The following is a 26,018-nucleotide window of genomic DNA, read 5'->3' as shown; positions in this document are numbered from 1 at the left end:
ATGATTGGATGTGGCAGGACTGCAGAACTTAGATCTGATCCATTGGTTATGGGATCGCTTAGCTCTGTCTATCGCGTGCTGCTTATGCAGTTTGGCACGGAAGCACAGTGGTAGTGCCACACAAGATGGAGGGTATCCTCAATGTGAAGGCAGGACTTAGTCTCCACAAGCACTGTGCGGTGGTCACTCCTACCAATACTGTCGTGGACAGATGCATCTGCGGCAGGCAGATTGGTAAGGACGAGGTCAAGTATGTTTTTCCCTCTTGTTGGTTCCCTCATCACCACCTGCCACAGACCCAGTCTAGCAGCTATGTCCTTTAGGACTCGGCCAGCTCAGTCAGTATTGGTGCTACCGAGCCACTCTTGGTGATGGATATTGAAGTCCCCCACCCAGAGTACATTCTGCTCCCTTGCCACCCTCAGTGCTTCCTCCAAGTGTTGTTCAACATGGAGGAGTACTGACTCATCAGCTGAGGGAGGGTGGTTGGTGGAAATCAGAAGGAAGTTTCCTTGCCCATGTTTGACCTGATGCCATGAGACTTCATGGGGTCCGGAGTCAATGTTGAGGACTCCCAGGGCAACACCCTCCCAACTGTATACTACTGTGTCACCACTTCTGCTGGGTCTGTCCTGCTGGTGGGACAGGACATACCCAGGGATTGTGATGGCGGTGTCTAGGACATTGTCTGTAAGGTATGATTCCGTGAGTATGACTATGTCAGGCTGTTGCTTAACTAGTCTGTGGGACAGCTCTCCCAACTTTGGCAAAAGCCCCCAGAAGTTAGTAAGGAGGACTTTGCAGGGTCAACAGGGCTGGGTTTGCCATGTCATTTCCGGTGCCTAGGTCGATGCCGGGTGGTTGGTCCGGTTTCATTCTGGTCCTGGTGCTTTATCCACTTTAAGTATAGATAGCCTATCTAATACCTCCTCCTTATCAATTTTAAACCCCTCTAGTGTTTGAATTACCTCCTCTTTCAACATTGCCTGGGTAGCATTTTCTTCCTTGGTAAAAACAGATGCAAAGTCTTCATTTAATACCTCAGCTATTCCCCCTGCCTCCACGCATAAATCTCCCTTTTGGTCTCTGATCGGCTCAACTCCTCCTTTTACCACGTTTTTACTATTTATATGCATATAGAAGACTTTGGGATTCCCTTTTATGTTAGCTGCCAGTTTCTTTTCATACTCTCTCTTTGCTTCTCTTATTCGCTTTTTCAATTCCCCTCTGAACCTTCTATGTCCAGCCTGGCTCTCAATAGTATGCTCTGCCTGGCATCTGTCATAAACACACTTTTTGTTCTTCATCTTCACCTCTATCGCTCGTCATCTAGGGAGCTCTGGATTTGTTTGCCCAACTTTCCCCTTTGAGGGAATATTCCTTGATTGTGCCTGAACTCTCTCTTGTTCAGCTACCATTTTTCCTGCCAACCTTCGATTCCAATTTATTCAGCCCAGATCCATTCTTATCCATTGAAGTTGGCTTTCCCCCAGTTAATTATTCTTACTCTAGATTGTTCTTTGTCCTTTTCCATAGTCAGCCTAAATCTTATGATACAATGATCACTGTCCCCTAAATGTTCTCTGACTGACACTTGATCCACTTGGCCCACCTCATTCCCAAGAACCAGGTCCAGCAGTGACTCCTTTCTCGCCGGACTGGAAACATACTACTATCAAAAATTTTCTGAATACACTCTAGGAAGTCTTGCCCCTCTCTACCTTTTGCACTACTACTATCCCAGTCTATAATCGGATAATTAAAGTCCCCATTATAACTACTCTATAAATCTTGCACCTCTCTATAATTTCCTTGCAAATTTGTTCCTCTACATCCTTTCCATCAGCTGGTGACCTAAAGACTACACCGAGCAATGTAATTGCACCTTTTTGTTCCTTGGCTTTAGCCAAATAGATTCTGTCCTTGACCCCTCTCTGGGATATCCTCTCTCTCAAGCATTGTAATACTTTCCTTAATCAATACTGTCACCCCTCCCCCTTTTCTTCCTTTCCTAAACACCTTGTATCCAGGAATATTTAACACCCAGTCTTGCTCTTCGTTGAGCCAGGTCTCTGTTATAGCCACAACATCATATTCCCAAGTCAATCTGTGCCTGTAACTCCCCAATCTTATTAATCACACTCCAAGCATTCACATAAACCCAAATATAGACTTGATTACTTGCTGCCTTACTCTGTCTGCACCTAACAACTTACTATTCCCTACTCTAGTGCTATCTATCTCACCCAGGATTCTGTGTATCTTGGTAGTACTATCTAACACTATCATCTTATGCACCTTATTCCTCTTTTCTACCTCTATAGAAAAATAAGGGTCTGTCCTTTTAAGACGGAGAAAAGGATGAATTTCTCCTTTCAGAGGGTCGTGAATCTTTGGAATTCTCCTCCCCAAAGAGCAGTGGAGACTGTGTCATTGAATATATTCAAGGATGAGCTAGATAGATTTTTGAACCAAAAGGGAGTAAAGGATTATGGGGGCAGACAAGAAAGCGGAGCTGAGGCCACAATCAGATCAGTCATGATCATATTGAATGGCGAAGCAGGCTCGAGGGGCCAAATGGCCTACTCCTGCTCCTATTTCCCATGTTCTTGTTTCTACAAGGCTGCAGTGCCAATTGCCTAAAACACAGTGTAGAATCAGTGAAATACGCCAGCAAGAGTCAGAGCTTTCAGGAAAGGAGGCGATAGATGTAAAGTAGGCAAAAAGAAATGCAATGAAGAACAACAAAGGATTAACTCTGTTTGAGATTCTGACATTACAGTTTCAGTGGAAACAGAGTCAGATAGCTGAGTCAAGAATCAAAGGCGCAATAAGCATATATGTCTTGCAACCACCAGAGGTTGGGATTAGCGCCTGAACCAAACAATGGAAGGAGATGGGCTCAAGTACTGTGTAAATCTAAGTACTGAAGAGGTGTGAAACACATGCCTTCCTGAAATTGATCATCAGCAGGGAATAGGTGATAGGTCTTCTGTGAAAGACACATTTTTTTAAAAAAAGGAATATCAAGAATGAGGACATAAGTTCCCAATCAGAACTTAAGTTTTGGAGTGTTGCCAAATTTGGAGACAAAACAGCAAGAAATGTATAAATGTGCACGGAAGTCGGGGTTTGTTACTGTTTCTGCAGGCAGTCAAGGAAGACAGTAAAGCTTGGTCAACTCCACCGAGGGACCAACGAACACCAAATCGACAGACCAACTGAGGGGCGATTGTAAGTATTAATTTCCCAACTTAATTTCCTAACTTAAGTTAGGAATAGGGGGTTTAATCTATATTTAGTCTCTAGCAGGATGGGGTTCTGGGTCACGTAACAGCAGTTGCAACTGTGGTGGATAATTCAATAAAGCGATTGTGAGTCATCAGAAGAAACTTGAACCGAGTAACCAGCAAGACAAGTTGCACATTTTTAATTCTGGTGTCACAAACTCAAGTGTGAGGGTGGGGGGCCTTCGAGTGAGGAAGAAAATCCCCTACAGTAACACAACACTCATCATACAACATGAATCAGGACAAATAGGGAATAGAGATAGTGCAGGGTGAGGGAGATGGGACCGTGAGGGAAGAACAGGTATATCTGCTGATCCATAAAATACATTTAGCTAATAGAATCATACAACACAGAAGGAGGCTCTTCTACCCATCATGCCAGCATTGGCTCTCTGAAGCAGCTATCCAATTAGCTCCACTATTTTTATATATTTCAAGTATATATCCAATTCCCTTTTGAAAGTCACTATGGAATCTTCTTTTACTACCCTTCCAGGCAGTGGATTCTAGATCATAACCCTCTGCACAAAAATATTCTTATCTGAACTCAGGTTTTTTGCCATTTATGTTAAGTTTGTGTCCTCTGATTACTGACCCTCCTATCAGTGGGAACAGTTTCTCCTCATTTACTCCCATCAAAACCCTGATAAATTTTGAACAACTCTATTAAATCCCCCTTTAACCTCCCCTCGTCCAAGAAGCAATATCCCAGCTTCTCTAGTCTCCACATAATTGAAGTTCCTCATCCCTGGTACCTTTCTGTTAAATCTCTGCCACATCTTCTCTAAGGCCTTTGCCCTCCCCAATAAACAAACATTAGGCTTGTGTGTCTGCACGCACGCCCAACCCCTTACAAGATACCTGCTATTTTGATGGAGTAGAATCCAATCGCTTTCCCAGACTTCCAGAGAATTTTAGCGTATTCAGTGGCACCATGGCAAAGAAAAGGGAGCTCGTCTGCGCTCATTTCCTGGGCTCTGTAAATGATGCGATTCAAAATATACAGAACAATCCGCTCCCCAAGTGAAGTTACCTAGCAATAAATGACACAGCAGAAGGTTAGTAACAACAGCAATCTGGTGTATATCTATTCACCAGCCCGCCTATATCTTTATAGTTAACCAAGCTTCCTGATGACACAAAACTTGGAAATTTTGAAATTACATCTGCCCTGTATATTCAAGTCCAAGTTATTAACATATATCAAAAGAAGCAGTGATCCTAATATCAAACCCTGTGGGACACAAGCATCTACTTCTCTCGAGGCTGTAAAAACAAGCCATTCACAACTACTCTGTGCTTTCTGTCTCTGAGCCAATTTTGTATCCATTCAGCCACTGCCTCCTTTAATCCTAAAGGATTTCATTTTGCTAAGAAGTCTATTGCATGGTTTTTTAAAAAATCAAAACTCCCTTTGAAAGTCCACATAAGCAATATCAACTGCACAACCTTCATCAATCCTCTACGTTACAAGAAATCAATCAAATAACTCAAACTTGATTTGTCTTCAACAAACCCAGGCTGGCTGTCATTTATTAACCCATATTTTTTCAAGCACCAATAAGTTTTGTCTCTGATTACTGTCTCCACTATAGAGGTTAGGCTGACTGGGCTATAGTTACTGGGTTTATGCCTCTCCCCTTTTTCTGAATAGTGGTGCACATTTACAATCCTCCAGTCCTCTGGTACTGCTCCCACATCCAAAGGAGAATTGGAAGTTTGCAGCCACAGCCTTTGCTATCTCCACACATATTTCTCTCAGTATCCAAACTGGGTGACTTTTCTACTTTGAGCTCTGCCAACTTTCTAAAATCCTTCTCTTTATCTATTGTTATCCTGACCAATTTCTCTACTACCTCCTCCTTTACTGTGACATTGGTAGCATCTTCTTCTTTCGTCAGTAAAAATGCAATGTATTCATTAGTACCTCAGCCATGCCCTGTGCCTCCATAAGATGATCTTTTTGGTGCTTAATCAGCCCTTCTTTTACTACCCTTTTACTATTTCTACATTTATAAAAGACTTTGGTTTCCCTTTTACATTAGTCACTAGTCTATTCATATACAATCTCATTTCCTTTTTCAGTTCTCCTCTATACTCATGTTGGTTCTCGATGATATTAACAGCCTGACGTTGATCATAAACCTGCATCTTCTGGTTCATTTTAATCTCGTTATCTTTAGTCATCCAGGCAATTTTGGATGCCCTTTCTTTCCCCCTCATGGGAATTGTGGTTAGTCTGTACCTGAATTACCTATTTTTCACAGGCCTCCCACTGCTCATTTACTGTTTTACCTGTGAATCTTTGATTCCAATCCACCTAGGTTAGATCCTCTTTCAACTCGCTGAAATTATCCCTCCTCCAGTTGAGTATTTGCTCATCTAATTATTCCTGGTCCCTTTCCATAGCTACTGTAAACCTAAGGGTATTGCAATCACTGTTTTGTAACTGCACCCCTACTGAAACTTGGTCCACTTCCATTCCTCAGAACCAGAGTTAGCACTGCTTTCTTCCTCGTTGGGCTGGAAACATATTAATCAAGAAATTGAAGCTTCTGTGGCCTAAGGCAGGTCATCAGATAAAAGAATATATACATTTCTTCTCATGAAGCATTTAATCCGTTCCAGCATACGGTTAGTTACATCAGCAACAGGCTGAATTGGAAGTTTGGCCTCACTCTGTGCCTCACTCAGTTCATTACTCATACATGTGCCTTGGCTGTGTATGTTGGCAGACTATTCCAATGAATGTATTTTCTCTTCACTAGATGTCCACACATGCCCACTTCCAAGAACAAAAGAACAAAGAACAAAGATAATTACAGCACAGGAACAGGCCCTTCGGCCCTCCAAGCCTGCGCCGATCCAGATCCTCTCTCTAAACATGTCGCCTATTTTCTAAGGTTCTGTATCTCTTTTCTTCCTGCCCATTCATGTATCTGTCTAGATACATCTTAAAAGACTCCATCGTGCCCGCATCTACCACCTCCGCTGGCAATGCGTTCCAGGTGCCCACCACCCTCTGCGTAAAGAACTTTCCACGCATATCCCCCCTAAACTTTTCCCCTTTCACTTTGAACTCGTGTCCTCTAGTAATTGAAACCCCCACTCTGGGAAAAAGCCTCTTGCTATCCACCCTGTCTATACCTCTCATGATTTTGTACACCTCAATCAGGTCCCCCCTCAACCTCCGTCTTTCTAATGAAAATAATCCTAATCTGCTCAACCTCTCTTCATAGCTAGCGCCCTCCATACCAGGCAACATCCTGGTGAACCTCCTCTGCACCCTCTCCAAAGCATCCACATCCTTTTGATAATGTGGCGACCAGAACTGTACGCAGTATTCCAAATGTGGCCGAACCAAAGTCCTATACAACTGTAACATGACCTGCCAACTCTTGTACTCAATGCCCCGTCCGATGAAGGAAAGCATGCCGTATGCCTTCTTGACCACTCTATTTACCTGCGTTGCCACCTTCAGGGAACAGTGGACCTGAACACCCAAATCTCTCTGGACATCAATTTTCCCCAGGACTTTTCCATTTACTGTATAGTTCACTCTTGAATTGGATCTTCCAAAATGCATCACCTCGCATTTGCCCTGATTGAACTCCATCTGCCATTTCTCTGCCCAACTCTCCAATCTATCTATATTCTGCTGTATTCTCTGACAGTCCCCTTCACTATCTGCTACTCCACCAATCTTAGTGTCGTCTGCAAACTTGCTAATCAGTCCACCTATACTTTCCTCCAAATCATTAATGTATATCACAAACAACAGTGGTCCCAGCACGGATCCCTGTGGAACACCACTGGTCACACGTCTCCATTTTGAGAAACTCCCTTCTACTGCTACTCTCTGTCTCCTGTTGCCCAGCCAGTTCTTTATCCATCTAGCTAGTACACCTTGGACCCCAAGCGCCTTCACTTTCTCCATCAGCCTGCCATGGGGAACCTTATCAAACGCCTTACTGAAGTCCATGTATATGACATCGACAGCCCTTCCCTCATCAATCAACTTTGTCACTTCCTCAAAGAATTCTATTAAGTTGGTAAGACATGACCTTCCCTGCACAAAACCATGTTGCCTATCACTGATGAGCCCATTTTCTTTCAAATGGGAATAGATCCTATCCCTCAGTATCTTCTCCAGCAGCTTCCCTACCACTGACGTCAGGCTCACCGGTCTATAATTACCTGGATTATCCCTGCTACCCTTCTTAAACAAGGGGACAACATTAGCAATTCTCCAGTCCTCCGGGACCTCACCCGTGTTTAAGGATGCTGCAAAGATATCTGTTTAGGCCCCAGCTATTTCCTCTCTCGCTTCCCTCAGTAACCTGGGATAGATCCCATCCGGACCTGGGGACTTGTCCACCTTAATGCCCTTTAGAATACCCAACACTTCCTCCCTCCTTATGCCGACTTGACCTAGAGTAATCAAACATCTGTTCCTAACCTCAACATCCGTCATGTCCCTCTCCTCGGTGAATACCGATGCAAAGTACTCGTTTAGAATCTCACCCATTTTCTCTGAGTCCAAGCATAACATTCCTCCTTTGTCCTTTAGTGGGCCAATCCTTTCTCTAGTTACCCTCTTTCTCCTTATATATGAATAAAAGGCTTTGGGATTTTCCTTAACCCTGTTTGCTAAAGATATTTCATGACCCCTTTTAGCCCTCTTAATTCCTCGTTTCAGATTGGTCCTACATTCCCGATATTCTTTCAAAGCTTCGTCTTTCATCAGCCGCCTAGACCTTATGTATGCTTCCTTTTTCCTCTTAGCTAGTCTCACAATTTCACCTGTCATCCATGGTTCCCTAATCTTGCCATTTCTACCCCTCATTTTCACAGGAACATGTCTCTCCTGCGCGCTAATCAACCTCTCTTTAAAAGCCTCCCACATATCACATGTGGATTTACCTTCAAACAGCTGCTCCCAATCTACATTTCCCAGCTCCTGCCGAATTTTGGTATAGTTGGCCTTCCCCCAATTTAGCACTCTTCCTTTAGGACCACTCTCGTCTTTGTCCATGAGTATTTTAAAGCTTACGGAATTGTGATCACTATTCCCAAAGTAGTCCCCTACTGAAACTTCAACAACCTGGCCGGGCTCATTCCCCAACACCAGGTCCAGTATGGCCCCTTCCCGAGTTGGACTATTTACATACTGCTCTAGAAAACCCTCCTGGATGCTCCTTACAAATTCTGCTCCATCTGGACCTCTAACACTAAGCGAATCCCAGTCAATGTTGGGAAAATTAAAATCTCCTATCACCACCACCCTGTTGCTCCTACATCTTTCCATAACCTGTTTACATATTTGTACCTCTATCTCACGCTCGCTGTTGGGAGGCCTGTAGTACAGCCCCAACATTGTTACCGCACCCTTCCTATTTCTGAGTTCTGTCCATATTGCCTCACTGCTCGAGTCCTCCATAGTGCCCTCCTTCAGCACAGCTGTGATATCCTCTTTGACCAGTAATGCAACTCCTCCACCCCTTTTACCTCCCTCTCTATCCCGCCTGAAGCATCGATATCCTGGGATATTTAGTTGCCAATCATGCCCTTCCCTCAACCAAGTCTCAGTAATAGCAATAACATCATACTCCCAGGTACTAATCCAAGCCCTAAGTTCATCTGCCTTACCTACTACACTTCTTGCATTAAAACAAATGCACCTCAGACCACCAGTCCCTTTATATTCATCATCTGCTCCCTGCCTGCTCTTCCCCTTAGTCACACTGACTTCATTATCTAGTTCCTTACAGGCTTTTGTTACTACCTCCTTACTGTCAACTGACCTCAATTGGTTCCCATCCCCCTGCCACATTAGTTTAAACCCTCCCCAACAGCGTTAGCAAAAGCACCTCCAAGGACATTGGTTCCAGTCCGGCCCAGGTGTAGACCGTCCAATTTGTAATAGTCCCACCTCCCACAGAACCGGTCCCAATGTCCCAAAAATCTGAACCCCTCCTTCCTGCACCATCTCTCAAGCCACGCATTCATCCTGACTATTTTTTCATTTTTACTCTGACTATCACGTGGCACTGGTAGTAATCCTGAGATTACTACCTCTGAGGTCCTACTTTTTAACTTGGCTCCTAACTCCCTAAACTCTGCTTGTAGGACCTCATCCCGTTTTTTACCTATATCATTAGTGCCTATGTGCACAATGACAACTGGCTGTTCACCCTCCCCCTTTAGAATGTTCTGCAGCCGATCTGAGACGTCCCTGACCTGTGCACCTGGGAGGCAACATACCATTCGGGAGCCTCGTTTTCGACCACAGAACCGCCTATCTACTCCCCTTACAATCGAATCCCCTACGACTATAGCCCTTCCACTCTTTTTCCCGCCCTTCTGAACAGCAGAGCCAGCCACGGTGCCATGGACCTGGCTACTGCTGCCTTCCCCTGGTGAGCCATCTCCCTCAACAGTATCCAAAACGGTATACTTGTTTTGGAGGGAGATGACCGCAGGGGACTCCTGCGCTGCCTTCCTGCTCTTTCTCTGCCTTTTGGTCACCCATTCCCTTTCTCCCTCAGCAATCCTAATCTGCGGTGTGACCAATTCACTAAACGTGCTATCCACGACCTCCTCAGCATCGCGCATTCCATTAGATATCTCTGGATGGTATCCAGGAGCAGGACCCTTAGTCAATATTTTTTTCCTGCCTGGGAAGACATCTAGGTCAATTGCAACATGCTACTTCAACCCTAGATGAAATCAGCTAACTCAGTACAATTGGGATCAAACCTGGGACCTTCCTGATCTGTATGGCTCAGCTATTGACTAGGTAAGCCCAATGTGTCCTTAGGGAAATATTTAATGGACAACAGCACCATATCAGTGTCATGTCAAACTTCTCAATGCTCGATGTACAACTACAGATTTAAAATGTAGTGAGCAAATTTTAAAATGAATTTAATTATATTCCCATTTACACCCAAAAAACTTGCCACCTCTAAATGAATAATTTCTCAAATTAGTTTCTAAAGAGGCATGCATATCTTACTGTGATACTAGTGTAATCTTAAAATATGAAGGATTAATTCACCTGCTGGGGCCCTTGACGGGAGGACTCAGCCGTTTTGATGATGTCATCAATTGCCCACCACCTATCCACTAGGTACAACGCCACAGCTTGAAAAGGACAAGAGGAGAAAATATGAACATCAGTCTCATCACAACCTCCATCTATATACAAGCAGTTCTACGGAATTTGGTGAAACAAGGAAACATGTTTGTGGTTAACAAGCAGATGATGGGGTAGAGAGCATCACATATAATTTGTCCTTGGTAGGAGTGCAGCGTAGATTTACCAGAACAATACCTGGACTCCAAGGGTAAATTGCAAGGAGATTGCACAAACTAAGGTCAAACTAGGGTTGTATTCCCAGGAATTTAAATGGTTAAGGAGTGATTTAAATTGAAGTTTAAGATATTAAGGGGAACTGAGAGAGTAGATAGAGAAAAACTATTTCTGCTGGTTGGGTAGTCTAGGGCTCGGGGACACAGCCTAAAAGTTAGAGCCAGGCCTTTTAGGAGTGAAATTAGGAAACACTTCTACACACAAAAGGGTGGAAGAAGTTTGAAACAAGTAGTTGTTGCTAGATCAATTGTAAGATTTAAAATCGGAGATTGATAATACTTTTGGTTTCAAAAAATTCTAACCTAATTGCATATGGGGCGGGTTTATGGGTTAGATCAGAAATCAGCCATGATCTCACTGAATGGCAGATAATCTCGAAGGGCTAAATGGCCTACTCCTCTTCCTATACATTAAATCTTTTACTTTGTTATTTAACTAGATTTTGGAAAGTGGTCCAATTCAGATACATTTTGCTGAAAACAAGTAAAATCAACATCCAAGTGATTCTACAGGCATATATGAGTAACCTACTGAGGGAAAAAAATCAAAAACTCGTGCAAGGAAGCAAAACCAAATGGAAGACTCTCCATTATCGAAGTGACCAATGTAATATATACAAAAGACAACCAGACCAATATTCAACTACAAGCAGTGACCAATGTAATGAGCAAGATGGCACTCACCTGTGAACTGATTTTCAGGGGCAAACAAGGCCAGAACTTTATAGGTCGTATCCCCACCATACAGTGGAGCAAAAGCTATAGAGGCCAGACTAACCGGAATCTGTGTTCAAGAAACATACATCAGTCAGTATGAAAATCAGATATCTGAACATGTGATTCATAATTCAAACTTCAGCACCGACACTAAAGTAATAAAATGAAATCATCTTTTTCCCCACCACATGATTCTTACTCACTAATTCTGAATTAGTCTATCTGAATTTATTTAATCTCCTTGCTTAATACTTTTCAGTGAAAGTTAAGCCCCGATTTTAAACTAACACGGCTGGCAGGAATAAGCTGGGACCAGGTCAGGCACCTGTGTTACACCCTTGCCAATTTAGAAGTTGATGGAGCAGAAAATGGACTGGGGTGTAAAACAACTTGAATCTGATCAGTTCCCACTGGGTGGGTTGGGTAAGGTTAAAATCAGACAGCAAGTGTTTGTTTCCTCTTTCCACAGGTCCCCCAAGCACGTATAGTTCAGCCATTTGTTTTTGCAGCTATTCTGTCGATAAGGCAGTGTAGATTTACTCCTAATCAACTTCACTGACAGTGAGAGATAGCTGGGGTAATAGCAGCAATAAGCAATAAATATATGTTAAAATAGAAACGGTATGCACTGGAAATGTGGAGCTGGCGGACCAGTGCTGAGAAAGAAATATAGCAGGATCTGTGGAGGGAGAAACAGAGTTAACGTTTCAGGTGTGTGACCTTTCATCAGGCCTGGGAAAAGTTAGCTTTGAGCAAGTGAAAGTGTTTCCAACTCTTGCCCTGAATTGGAAAATTGGCAACTTTGCTTCCAATTTTCACTCTTTTGCCTTCACATGGTCTATCTCAGACTTTTCCTTTCCCTTCCTTGAATTCGCTATCTTGATTTCTGGAGACAGATTATCAACCAATATTCCTTATAAGCCCACTGACTCTCACATCTCCCTTGACCACAGTTCCTCACACCCCCTTCCTGCAAGGACTCTATTCCATTCTCCCAGTTTCTCTGTTGCTGTCATATCTATTCTGATGATGCAATCTTCCATACTAGCGCTTCCGATATGTCTTCCTCTTTCCTCAACCAAGGATTCCCCTCACTGTGGTTGACAGGATCCTCGATCATTTCGCGCACTTCTGCTCTCACCCTTCCCCTCACTCCCAGAACCACAATAGGGTTCCCTTGTCGTCACCTTCCACTCCACCAGCCTCTGTATTGAACGGATATTTCAGCTCCAGCATGATGCCACTACCAAACACTTCTGCCCCTCCCCTACCCATTCAGCATTCTAAAGGGACTATTCACTCAGTGACACTCTGTCCACTCCTCAGACACTTGCAACACCCCCTCTGCTTCCCAAAGCACCTTTCCATGCAAGCACAGGAGATGCAACACCTCCTCCCTTCTCACCATCGAAAACCCCAAACTCTTTCCAGGTGAAATCAGCTATCTACTTGTACTTCTTTCAATTTAGTATACTGTATTTGCTGCTCACCATGTGGTCTCCTCTATAATGAGGAAACCAAACGTAGACTGGGTGGCTGATTTGCAGAACACCTCCGTTCAGTCCGCAAGCGTGACCCTGAGCTTCCTGTAACTAGTCATTTCAATTCTCCACCTTACTCCCACTCTGGCCTGTCAACAGCCTTCTGCAGTGTTTCAATGAAGCTCAACGCAAGCTTGAGGAACAGCACCTCATCTTTTGACAGGGAACTTTACAGTCTTCTGGACTCAACATTGAGTTCAACAATTTTGATCATAACCTCTGCCCCCATTTTGTTTCCTTCTTTTGTTTCATTACTTGTCCCATTACCACTCCCTTTGGCCATCCACCATGAAACCTTTTTTCATTTGATCTCTCCTGCTCTCCACCCTATCAGTGACCTTCCCCTTTGCTCTTCTTCCACCCTTGTCCCCTCCCCCACCACCTTTCACTTGCTCAAAACCTATTACATTTCGGACTTTTAACAGTTTTGATGAAAGATCACAGACCCGAAACATTAACTCCGTTTCTTTCTCTACAAAGATGCTGCCTGACCTGACGAGTATTTCCAGCTTTTCCGGTTTTTTGTTGCAGATTTCCAGCATCCTTGGTGTTTTGCTTTTGTAATATAACGTAACAGTTTGGGTATGATCCTTCACCAGAACTGGCACAGACAGGCTGGCAAACCACCTTTACAGAAAACATTAGTACTTCATTCAAGCGGCTACTCTGAATATATTTACACGTAATTCTCTCAATGGAGCAGGGAATGTTACAGCCAAGCTCAATTCTTCCCTCAATTACACCTCTCCTCTAGTCAAGATCAACTAATGCAGTATCAAGGACCAAACCTGGGACCTTCCCAGTTTATGTGAAATCAGTACAACAATAGTTGATGTATTTACCCATAGAACTAAAACTGGGGAAGCTACAATTGTCAATTTTAAAAGTTGACACCAGAACAGAGGAAACAGAGGTCTGTAAACTGTCATAAAAATCACTTTCTGTAATAAGCATGTCATATCATTTTCCTTTGGCACGGTCGTTCAGGCGATGGCTGCAATGCCCGTGAGAGTCCAATGGTTGGCCAACAGAAATATTTCAATACCAAATATTTAACTCAGCTCTCCTACATCTTTATCCAGCTGACAAGGTCCAGCCTGCAATTTAACCAGCAACACTCATGACAATGGTTTCTTTTTGGACATGTTTGTAATTAATATTATGCAGCGTTTACATGTAGATAGTAAAAGTCTTTGCTCAGTATGATAGAGCCACCTTCAAATGGCTTGGAACGCATACTGTCCATCCGATTGCTCACCGCCTCTGGTCCAGTACACCTACTCAGCATCTACACTCTAACTTCATGTGGGGAGCAGAGTGTTGAAGACCAGTTCTACATGGAACTCCATAATATCATTAGTAGCATTTCCAATACCGAACAATTGTTCCTGCTGGGGGACTTTAATGGCAGGGTTGGGGCCGGCCATGACTGATGGCCCTCCTGCCTTGGGTACTATGGCATTGGAAAGATGAATGAGGATGGACAGAGACTGCTGGAGTTGTGCCCCTATCACAACCTCTGCATCACCAACTCGTTCTTTCATACTAAACCCTGTCACCAGGTTTCTTGGAGGCACCCATGATCACGTCGTTGGCACCAGCTGGACCTCATCGTCACAAAGCGAGCCTCTTTAAACAGTGTTCAAATCACACGCAGCTTCCACAGTGCTGACTGCAACACCGACCACTCCCTGGGGTGCAGCAAGGTTAGACTCAAACCAAAGACGCTGCATCACTCGAAGCAGAACGATCGCCCGCACATCAACACTAACAGAATTTCTTATCCACATCTGTTACATAAGTTTCTAAATTCACTTGAAAAAGCCCTTCAAAATACACCTACAGGGGATGCAGAGACCAAGTGGACTCACATCAGAGACGCAATCTATGACTCAGCAATGACCACCTTTGGCAAACATGTGAAGCAGAATGCAGACTGGTTTCAATCTCACTTTGAAGAGCTGGAACCTGTCATAGCCGCTAAGCGCACTGCACTGTTGAACTATAAGAAAGCCCCTAGCGAGTTAACATCCGTAGCACTTAAAGTAGCCAGAAGCGCTGCACAAAGAACAGCCAGGCGCTGCGCAAATGACTTCTGGCAAACACCTATGCAGTCGTATTCAGCTGGCCTCCGACACCAGAAACAGAGGAATGCATGATGGCATTAAGAGAGCTTTTATTTATTTATTTTTTTTTAAGAGATACAGCACTGAAACAGGCCCTTCGGCCCACCGAGTCTGTACCAACCAACAACCACCCATTTATACTAATCCTACATTAATCCCATATTCCCTACCACAACCCCACCATTCTCCCTACCACCTACCTACACTAGGGGCAATTTACAATGGCCAATTTACCTATCAACCTGCAAGTCTTTGGCTGTGGGAGGAAACCGGAGCACCCGGCGGAAACCCACGCAGTCACAGGGAGAACTTGCAAAATCCGCACAGGCAGTACCCAGAACTGAACCCAGGTCGCTGGAGCTGTGAGGCTGCGGTGCTAACCACTGGGCTAACCATCAAGAAGATCGCACCCCCCCGCCCCCTCAAGTCTAAATCAGGGGACACAATCACTGACCAACGCAAGCAAATGGACCGCTGGGTGGAGCACTACCTAGAACTGTACTCCAGGGAAAATGTTGTCACTGAGACTGCCCTCAATGCAGCCCAGTCTCTGCCAGTCATGGATGAGCTGGACATACAGCCAACAAAATTGGAACTCAGTGATGCCATTGATTCTCTGGCCAGTGGAAATGCCCCTGGGAAGGACGGCATTACCCCCGAAATAATCAAGAGTGCCAAGCCTGCTATATTTTCAGCACTCTATGAACTGCTTTGCCTGTTCTGTGATGAGGGAGCAGTACCACAGGACATGCACGATGCCAATATCATCACTCTCTACAAGAACAAGGGTGACCGCGGTGACTGCAACGACTACTGTGGAAACTCCCTGCTCAGCATAGTGGGGAAAGTCTTCGCTCGAGTCGTTTTAAACAGGCTCCAGAAGCTGGCTGAGCATGTCTACCCTGAGGCACAGTGTGGTTTTCAAGCAGAGAGATCCACCATTGACAAGCTGTTCTCCCTTCGCAAGCTACAGGAGAAATGCCAAGAACAACAGATGCCCCTCTACGTTACTTTCATAGATCTCACCAAAGCCTTTGACCTCGTCAGCAGACACAGTCTCTTCAGACTACTAGCAAAGATCGGATGTCCACCAAAGCTACTAAGTATCATCACCTCATTCCATGACAATATGAAAGGCACAATTCAACATAGCGGCGCCTCATCAGACCAGTTTCCTATCCTGAGTGGTGTGAAACAGGGCTGTGTTCTCACACCTACACTGTTTGGGATCTACTTCTCACTGCTGTTCTCACATGCGTTCAAGTCTTCAGAAGAAGGAATTTTCCTCCACACAAGATCAGGTGGCAGGTTGTTCAACCTTGCCCGTCTAAGAGCGAAGACTAAAGTACGGAAAGTCTTCATCAGGGAATTCCTCTTTGCCGACGATGCTGCATTAACATCCCACACTGACGAGTGTCTACAGAGACTCATCGACAGCATTGTGGATGCCTGCAACAAACCTGGCCTAACCATCAGCCTCAAGAAAACGATCATGGGACAGGACGTCAGAAATGCTCCATCCATCAATATCGGCGACCACGCTCTGGAAGTGGTTCAAGAGTTCACCTACCTAGGCTCAACTATCACCAGTAACCTGTCTCTCGATGCAGAAATCAACAAGCGCATGGGAAAGGCTTCCACTGCTATGTCCAGACTGGCCAAGAGAGTGTGGTAAAATGGCACACTGACACGGAACACAAAAGTCCGAGTGTATCAAGCCTGTGTCCTTAGTACCTTGATCTACGGCAGCGAGGCCTGGACAACGTATGTCAGCCAAGAGCGATGTCTCAACTCATTCCATCTTCGCTGCCTCCGGAGAATCCTTGGCATCAGGTGGCAGGACCGTATCTCCAACACAGAAGTCTTCGATGCGGCCAACATTCCAAGCATATACACCCTACTGAGTCAGCGGCGCTAGAGATGGCTTGGCCATGTGAGCTGCATGGAAGATGGCAGGATCCCCAAGGATACATTGTACAGCGAGCTCATCACTGGTATCAGACCCACCGGCCGTCCATGTCTCCGCTTTAAAAACGTCTGCAAACGCGACATGATGTCCTGTGACACTGATCACAAGCTGTGGGTATCAGTTGCCAGTGATCGCCAGAGCTGGCAGACAGCCATAAAGGCAGGGCTAAAGAGTGATGAGTCAAAGAGACTTAGCAGTTGGCAGGAAAAAAAAGACAGAAGCGCAAGCGGAGAGCCAACTGTGTAACAGCCCTGACAACCAATTTTATCTGCAGCACCTGTGGAAGAGTCTGTCACTCTAGAATTGGCCTTTATAGCCACTCCAGGTGCTGCTTCACAAACCACTGACTCCCTCAAGGTGTTTATCCATTGTCTCTCGAGACAAGGAGGCCAAAGAAGAAGAAGACATGAAAAAGCAAGTTTAAGCACGTTGTGTGGTGACAAACTGAAAATTGGACTTTTCCACATTCATTATTTAGGTAATTTTTCAGTAAATCCATCAAAATGGGAAACATTTTGGATTAGTCTGTATTTAATTTACCAGAAAATAAGTAACACATTAACTGTACCAGTGTCTTGCTCTAGCTTTCAAACTTAATCCGATATTACAAAAGCAAAATACTGCGGATTCTGGAAATCTGTTAACTCGGTTTCTCTCTGCACAGATACTGCCTGATCTGCTGAGTATTTCCAGCACTTTCTGTTCTTGTTTCAATCCAATATTAGTTTTACTTGTTTTCGGTTAACACAGTTGTCATGGAGCTGTATTGGAAACTGAAAACACATGCAAAAATAGGCTAATACAAATGGGATGACAGATCACATTGATGTTTATTATAACTCATTCCACACAATAATATGCAGACATTTTTGACTGTGATGATTTCCTTTACTCCAGGCTTTCTGACAGATGTGCTGAGCATCCTACCTTCCTTCTGTTGGGCAGCGTGAAATACTCCAGCTTGTCAGGATCAGCGTATAAAAGATTGGACATATATTCCTCTGCAGAATGCTCAATGTCTTCATGATCCAACTCTGCAAGTAAATCCACAGGGAATGCCATCCCTGCTAAAATCAAAACAAACAAAAATAGAGAATGTTTTTTGCGACATATCCTCAGATGAAAATGACAGTACATCAGCCATTTCCCTCCAGTATTTATGGTGATTCTTGTAGAAATGTTTAGTCATCGTTCATCAGCCCAAGGCACAGTTTGCTATTTTTATTAAAATTGGCTTTGTAAGTGCCAGATCAAGCAAAACATTTTAAAATTACATTTTATTACACACATACATTCAAATATTTTCCAAAATATTAGTGAATCATTTAACAGGTCCAATACACACACACACACACACACACACACACACAGACACAGTACCTTGTATTGTCTCACAAACAGATATAACTCAACATTGCTGTCCTGCTAGTCTCAAAAGTAATTCAACTTCTCCCTAGTAGAATGCCCTGGAAACTGTAAGCTCCTCTAAATATCTCTGTACGTTCACTGGCTCTCAGACACTCTGAAACCATGACAACACAGGTTAACATCACATCACATCACAGGAATTTTTTCAAAGGGTAAAATGTCTTTGTCTCACCCAGTCACTCGGCACAGGCTCATTGTCTTCCGAAACTCAATGATATTTTGCCTTCAAAACAAAATGCAACTATTGTTTATTCAGCAACGCCAATACCAGGAGCACTGAGATTGATGTACATCAGATGATAGCTGCGTGATTTTCAGATTTTGCTCATGGTCTAATTTTCTAGAAACTTAAGAGTCAATAAAATAAATGATGCTCAAGTACAAACATAAAGCTTACACATGATGGATGGGCACAGATCAAACTGAAAAGTTATTAGATGCCTAGTTGGCAAGGTCAATCTGTATTCCCAAATGCAGAACACCTCCGTTTTAAAAAAAAAGAGAAATCAAGACTCTACACAGAAACTGCCACTCTCTATATTCTGACAAATGTTTTCATCATCTAGGAGACCAGTCGCAAGGGTAGGCATTTATTTTAATTTTGTGCCCAATAGAACGGGTAGGAAAGAGTTCAACCCTTGCTAGTCTAGCTGTGTATTCAAAGCTAAAAGATATTCCTACTGAATGTCATACACCCACTGTGCGTTCCAGTGCAGGGGCTGTATTTTATCTTCCTTGATATGGTTAAAGATCCATGCACAGACTCCTACAAATAGTGCAAAAGCAAAAATACTCCGGATGCTGAAAATTGGAAAGAGAAACAGAAAATGCTGGAAACATTCAGCAGGTTCAGTATCTGTAGAGAGACAGGGAGAGACACACACACATACACAGACAGACAGAGACAGAGGAGACACACATACACAGAAAGACAGAGAGAGAGACACACACACACACACAGAAAGACAGAGAGAGACACACACACACACAGAAAGACAGAGAGAGAGACACAGAAACACACACAGACAGAAAGAGAGAGTGATAGAGTTAATGTTTCAGGTCAATGACCTTTTGAATAGGTCACAGATCTAAAATATTAACTTTGTTTCTCTCTCCACAGATGGTGCCAGACCTGCTGAGTATTTGCCAGCATTTTCTGTTTTATCACCTATAATCAGTTTTCAACTTCAAAATTAAAAAAAAACAAAAGTCAAACCCTCTTGCCTACAAAACCTAGTTTTTGATTATATGGGAATGCAGCAAACGGCTAATATTTTCACCCACCAAACAAATCCAAATCAGCAGATGTAAGATGTTCCAGCTTTAGATCCTAATGCATCCATGGGGATGTTACGAAGGTGCCCGTGTTTTGTTAAATATATTTTTTGAGAATTCATTTTTGAAAGATTGAAAAAAATGTTAAACTTTAGGGTTTTCAAAGGGGATCATGTAAAGGCCACTTGACTTTGAAAAACAGTCCCTGGAAATGTTTTTTTTTAAAGAGGTCTGGTGAGGAATAACAAGCCTTTCCAGGAAACCACCTGACCTCCAGCTCAATAAACAACACAGAACTGTGGACACCTGAAGAAGTTGTTTACAAAGAAATGACAGGTCAAGATTGATGGAGGTCAAAAGGTTGACCTCCTGTTGTCAGTTTCGCTTTTGAATCCTTTTGAGTTAGGGTTGAACTGTATGAAAAGGGAGAGAACGTACAAGGAGAGAAGCGAACATCCAAGGAGAGAAGATCACAACCCAGCTCAGCTTTCCAGCATCTCTCTAAAAAGATCCTGAGAAGTCCACTGTGTCAACTCATCTCATCTCTTTAAAGAAAGGCTAAATTAATTCTCAACGCCACCTGAAAAGAACTTTTCTAAAAGATCTCAGTGACCTGTCTTCATGTACTCAGAGGCCAGACTGTATGCCAGTTTTGGAACACAACTGTTTCAAGAAAGAGCAAGTAAGCACAGGTAGATAAGGTGGTTGGGAAGGCATATGGGATACTTGCCTTTATTAGCCGAGGCATAGAATACAAGAACAGGGAGATTATGATGGAACTGTATAAAATGTTAGCTAGGCCACAGCTGGAGTACTGTGTACAGTTCTGGGCACCACACAATGGGAAGGATGTGACTGCACTGGAGAGGGTGCAGAGGAGATTCACCAAAATGTTGCCTGGGCTGGAGCATTTCAGCTATGAAGAGAGACTAAAAAGGCTGAGGTTGCTTTCCTTAGAGCAGAGAAGGCTGAGGGGAGATATGATTGAGGTATACAAAATTATGATTGGCATTGATAGGTTAGATAGGAAGAAATTTTTTCCCTTAGCGGAGGGGTCAATAACCAGAGGGCATAGATTTAAGGTAAGGGGCAGGAGGTTTAGCGGGGATTTGAGGAAAAACTTTTTCACCCAGAGGGTGGTTGGAATCTGGAACGCACTGCCTGAAGAGGTGGTAGAGGCAGGAACCCTCAACATTTAAGTAGTATTTAGATGAGCACTTTGAAATGCCATAGCATACAACTCTACGGGCAAAGTGCTGGAAAATGGGATTAGAATAGTTAGGTGCTTGATGACCGGCACGGACATGATGGGCCGAAGGGCCTGTTTCTGTACTGTATAACTTTATGACTCTATTCAGCCCAAGTTTTTATGTCTGTAATAGAGCTCTAAAAACAAAACTTCCTTTATTTTTCCAGTTAACCGGTGTGCACGTGTGCGTGTGAGAGAGAGCGAGTGAGTGTCAGTGAGGGGCTAAGGTAAAAAAGGAACTGTAATATTTCAATCTGTGTGTTTATGCTTTACTTCATTACTGGTTAAGTCTTGTTTTATAACAAACTGATAACTTTGTTTATTAAAGAAACCTGGTTGGTGTATTTTATTCTGGGATAAAAATAGAGTCGATGATTGACCATATCAGTAAATGGGAAAAAATTTAAATATATGTTGTGACCCATGGAGAAGTAGAACTAGAACAAACAGTGCACTCCTCCCGCCTCAGCTGTAACAGGGATTACAATGGAATGCCCCCATTAGCAATGTTTCAATAACGTTCTGCTAGGCTTCTGAAAAACATTCCAGAGATCTGTTTACATATTCAGCAGAATGTCACATTAGTACAACTGGACCAATTAACAGTACAAAAACTGGATTCTTGCCATATTGTAAAGTGTGGGTTATCTTGCAGTTTCAAGGACTTGATACCATAACAAAACAATGACAGAGTAAATAATCTGTTCAGTACCACATATTCAACATTAAACCATTACAAGTTTTGTAGCGAATTACCTGTACTGAAGTAAGCTGCTAACACCAAATCTTACTCCAGCTGGAATCGAACAGGGTACAGTCAGACTCCTTGCCTGACAAGAAACCAGGATTATCAGTTCCCTGCTAGTTTGGGCATGGCACTCAGCTGCATCAAATCCATTAAACTGATTGAAGATTTAACTTGACAGACTACAGAGAGTGAGCTCAAGTATCAGCTTGCCTCAATTCTAGCATTCTTGGCTCTGTTATCAGAAAACCAAGGATTCACGCCCAACTCCAATACTTGAACACAATCTAGGTGGATGCCTGCAAGTGCAGTACTGAGGGAATGTTACATTGTCGGAGGTGCTGTCTTTCAGATGAGAAATTACATTTTAGCCGCTTCTGGCTGTTCAGCTAGATGTAAAAGATTGCAAGACACCTTTTTTTTGGAAGATAAGGGAGCTCTCCTGTTGTTTTGGTCAATCTTACCACCCCCCCCACCACCCACCCACCCCCTTCACCAACACCACTAAAACAGATCGACTGGTCATTTATCTCATTGCTGTTTATGAGACCCTTGGCTACAAGGCAACACTGACGCCGTTTTGTTAGCATTTCATTTGAACATTGCTGAAAATAGAGATATGTGGTCGAAGCTTTTCGTCTTGCACTCATCAAGACCATACAACCGTACGAATTAGGAGCAGAAGTAGGCCATTCAGCCCATCGAGACTGCTCCACCATTTAATATCATGGCTGATCTGTTTCTGTCTCAAATTACACATTCCCATCTACCCCCAATTATCTTTGATGCCCTTGCCTAACAAGAATCTATCTATCTACCTCCGTCTTGAAAATATTCAATGACCCTGCCTCCACCACCTTCTGAGGCAGAGAGTTCCAAAGTCATACAACCCTCAGAGAAATAAATTCTCCTCCCCTCTGTCCTAAAAGGGCAACCCTTAATTTTAAACAGTGCCCCCTAGTTCTGGACTCCCCCACAAGAGGAAACATCCTCTCCACATTCACCTTGTCAAGACCGTTCAGGATTTTATATACTTCAATCAAATCTCCCCTCACTCTTCTAAACTCCAGTGAAAACAAGCCCAGTCTGTCCAACCTTTCCTCATAAGACAACCCATTCATTCCAGGTATCAATCTAGTAAACCTCCTCTGAACCGCCTCCAACATATTCACATCCTTCCTTAAATAAGGAGACCAAAACTTCACACAGTATTTGAGATGTGGTCTCACCAATGCCCTGTATAACTGAAGCATAACATCCTCACTTTTATTTTCAATTCCTCTCGCAATAAAGGATAGCATTCCATTAGCCTTCTTTACTACTTGCTGTAGTTACATAATAATCTTCTGTGACTCAGGCACTAGAACACCTAGATCCCTCTGCACCTTGCCCTGTTTAAGAAATACTCTGCTTTTTTATTCTTCCTGCCAAAGTCAACAACTTCACATTTTCCCACATTATACTCATCTGCCAGATTTTTGCCCACTCACTCAACCTATCTATAGCGGACTACAATCTCATGTCCTCTTCACAACATACTTTCCTACCTATCTTTGTGTCATCTGCAAATTTAGCTACCAAGCCATCACTCCCCTCATCCAAGTCATTGATATAAATTGTAAAAAGTTGAGGCCCCAGCATAGAACCCTGCGGGACTCCACTTATCACATTCTGCCAATCGGAAAAGGACCCATTTATGCATACTCTGTTTTCTGCCAGCCAGCCAGCCAATCTTCTATCCGTTAAAATAAAAGCAAAATACTGCGGATGCTAGAAATCTTCTATCCATGCTAATATGTTACCCCCTATGCCATGAGCTCTTACTTTGCACAATAACCTTTTATGTGGCACTTTGTCAAATGCCTTCTGGAAATCCAAGTACAGCACGTCAACGGGCTCCCCTTTATCCACAGTGCATGTTACTCCCTCAAAAGAACTCCAATAAATTGGTTAAACATGATTTCCCTTTCACTAAACCTTGCTGAATATTCCCGATTACCTTGAGTTTTTCTAAGTGCCCAGCTATAGCTCCTTAATGATCGATTCTAAAACCTTCCCCATGACAGATGTCAAGCTCACTGGCCTATAGTTACCTGTTTTCTGCCTCCCCCGCCCTTCATGACTAGAGGGGTTATATTTGCTACTTTCCAGTCTGATGGAACCTTTCCAGAATCTAGTGAATTTTGGAAAATTAATACCAACTCATCTACTACCTCATTAGCTATCTCTTTTAAGACCCTAGGATGAAGCCTATCAGGACCCGGGGACATGTCAACCGGCAGCTCCATCAGTTTGCTCAGTACTGCTTCCCTGGTGATTGTAATTTCACCAAGTTCCTCTCTTCCTTTCACCTCCTGATTTACAGCTATTACTGGAATGTTTTTTATATCCTCTATAGAGAAGACAGAAGCAAAATATTTGTTCATTTCATCTGCCATTTCCTTATTATCTACTATTAATTCCCCATTCTCACTCTCTAGAGGACCAACACTCAATTTACTTATTCTTTTCCTCTTAAATACCTGTAGAAACTCTTGCTATCCATTTTTACACTTCTAGCTAGCTTCCTCTTATACTCTAATTTCTTTTTCCTAATTAACCTTTTTGTCATTCTCTGCCGTTCTTGATATTCCGACCTGCCACTCATCTTTGCAGAATTATGTGCTTTTTCCTCAAGTTTGATGCTTTCCTTAACTTCTTTAGTTAACCACAGATGGTGGGTCCTCCCCTTAGAATTTTTCTTTATAGTTACAATATACTTATTCTGAGTATTCTGAAATATCCCCTTAAATGTCTGCCACTGCTTCTCTATTGATCCATCTCCTAGCCTAGTAACCCAGTTCTCTGCAGCTTGTTCAGCTTTCATGCCCACAGAGTTGCCCTTATTCAAGTTTAAAATACTAGTCTTAGACCCACTCCTCTCTCTTTTAAACTGAATGTAAAATTCAATCATACAGTGGTCGCTGCGACTTAGAGGTGCCTTTACTCTGAGGTCATTCATTAATCCTGTCATGTTACACAATACCAAGTCTAATATAACCTGCTCTCTGTTTGGTTGCAGATCGTGCTGCTGTAAGACACTATCTCAAAAGCATTCTACGAACTCCTCATCCAGGCTACTATCACCAATCTGATTGTTCCAGTTTATATGTAGATTAAAATCACCCATGATTATTGCCATCCCTTATCACAAGCACCCAATATTTCTTCTTGGATACTTCGTCCTACATTGTAGCTACTGCAGGGGGTCTACAGACCATTCGCACTAGTGACTTATTTCCCCTACTAGTCCTCATCTCCATCCAAATCAATTCTACATCCTGATCTCCTGAACCAAGGTCATCTCTAACTATTGTATCAATGGCATCCTTTATTAACAGTGCTACCCCTCCACCTTTACCTAGCTTCCTATTCTTTTTGAATGTCATATACCCTACAAGGACCCAATCCTTGTCATTCTGCAGTCATGTCACCATAATGGAGGTCAGAATATATTTATTTACTTCAATGTGCGCTATCAATTTGTCTACTCTGTTATGAATGTGCATTCAGATACACAGCCTTTAGTTTTTGTCTTTTTGTTTTCTTTGTAACTGTTGGTGTGTTCTTAGGTTTTTTCTCTGTCCCTTCCTGCCATTCTCTGACCTTCATTCCCCATATTACTATTCCACTCACCTGCCTTGACTTGTTACCTCTACCCAAGCTTGATCCCCTCCCCCTTGTTTAGTTTAAAACCCTTTCTACTTCCCTCGTTAGACGGTTTGCTAGAAGACTGGTCCCAGCATGGTTCAGGTGCAGACCGTCCCAACGTTACAGTCCTCACTTTCCCCAGTAATGGTGCCAGTGCCCCACGAACCGAAACCCACTTCTACCACACCAGCCTTTGAGCCACATATTCATTTCACTAATCTTATGTGCCCTCTGCCAATTGGCACGTGGCTCAGGTAATAATCCAGAGATTATTATCCTTGAGGGTCTGCTCTACAATTTGTTGCCTAACTCCTCATACTGTATAAGCAGAACCCCTTTCCTAGTCCTACCTATGTCGTTGGTACCTACATGGACCAAGCCAACTGGATCCTCCCTCTCTCACTCCAAGTTCCTGTCCAGCCCTGAGCAGATGTCCCGAACTCTGGCACCAGGCAGGCAACACAGCCTTCTGGACTCACGCTCTCAGCTGCACAGAACAGTGTTATCAGTGTCTCCATTTTCAGCAATACTCAAGTTCTGCACTACCAAATGACTATTAGTAATTCATTTGCTGAGCAGTGCTTTGGGACAGCCAGGGGATATCAAGTCACAAG

At 43.3% G+C, this 26,018-nt stretch overlaps 1 protein-coding gene across 10 annotated transcripts in view; it reads right to left on the bottom strand.

Annotated features, from left to right (window-relative positions):
* The window catches only part of LOC137369021 (soluble lamin-associated protein of 75 kDa-like), a 310,867-nt gene that overhangs the window by 31,827 nt on the left and 253,022 nt on the right, over positions 1-26,018 (bottom strand). For 4 of the 10 annotated variants that reach the window (XM_068029516.1, XM_068029514.1, XM_068029515.1 and 1 more), the window contains 5 exons: positions 18,618-18,668; positions 17,945-18,084; positions 11,349-11,448; positions 10,351-10,436; positions 4,152-4,323 (listed from right to left, as the gene is read on the bottom strand). In XM_068029516.1, the coding sequence (XP_067885617.1) occupies positions 4,152-4,323; positions 10,351-10,436; positions 11,349-11,448; positions 17,945-18,079 (493 nt within the window). In that variant the 5' untranslated portion in view covers positions 18,080-18,084; positions 18,618-18,668. Of the gene's footprint in view, positions 1-4,151; positions 4,324-10,350; positions 10,437-11,348; positions 11,449-17,944; positions 18,085-18,397; positions 18,451-18,617; positions 18,669-26,018 lie in introns of those variants that run through there. The other 6 variants (XM_068029510.1, XM_068029511.1, XM_068029518.1 and 3 more) reach the window with 4 other exon arrangements.

This window comes from Heterodontus francisci, chromosome 4, assembly GCF_036365525.1.
Source record: "Heterodontus francisci isolate sHetFra1 chromosome 4, sHetFra1.hap1, whole genome shotgun sequence".
In the NCBI taxonomy this organism is placed as follows: Eukaryota; Metazoa; Chordata; class Chondrichthyes; order Heterodontiformes; family Heterodontidae; genus Heterodontus; species Heterodontus francisci.
The sequence above is the reverse complement of the archived record's forward strand: the minus strand, read 5'-3'. Positions and strand labels throughout refer to the sequence as shown.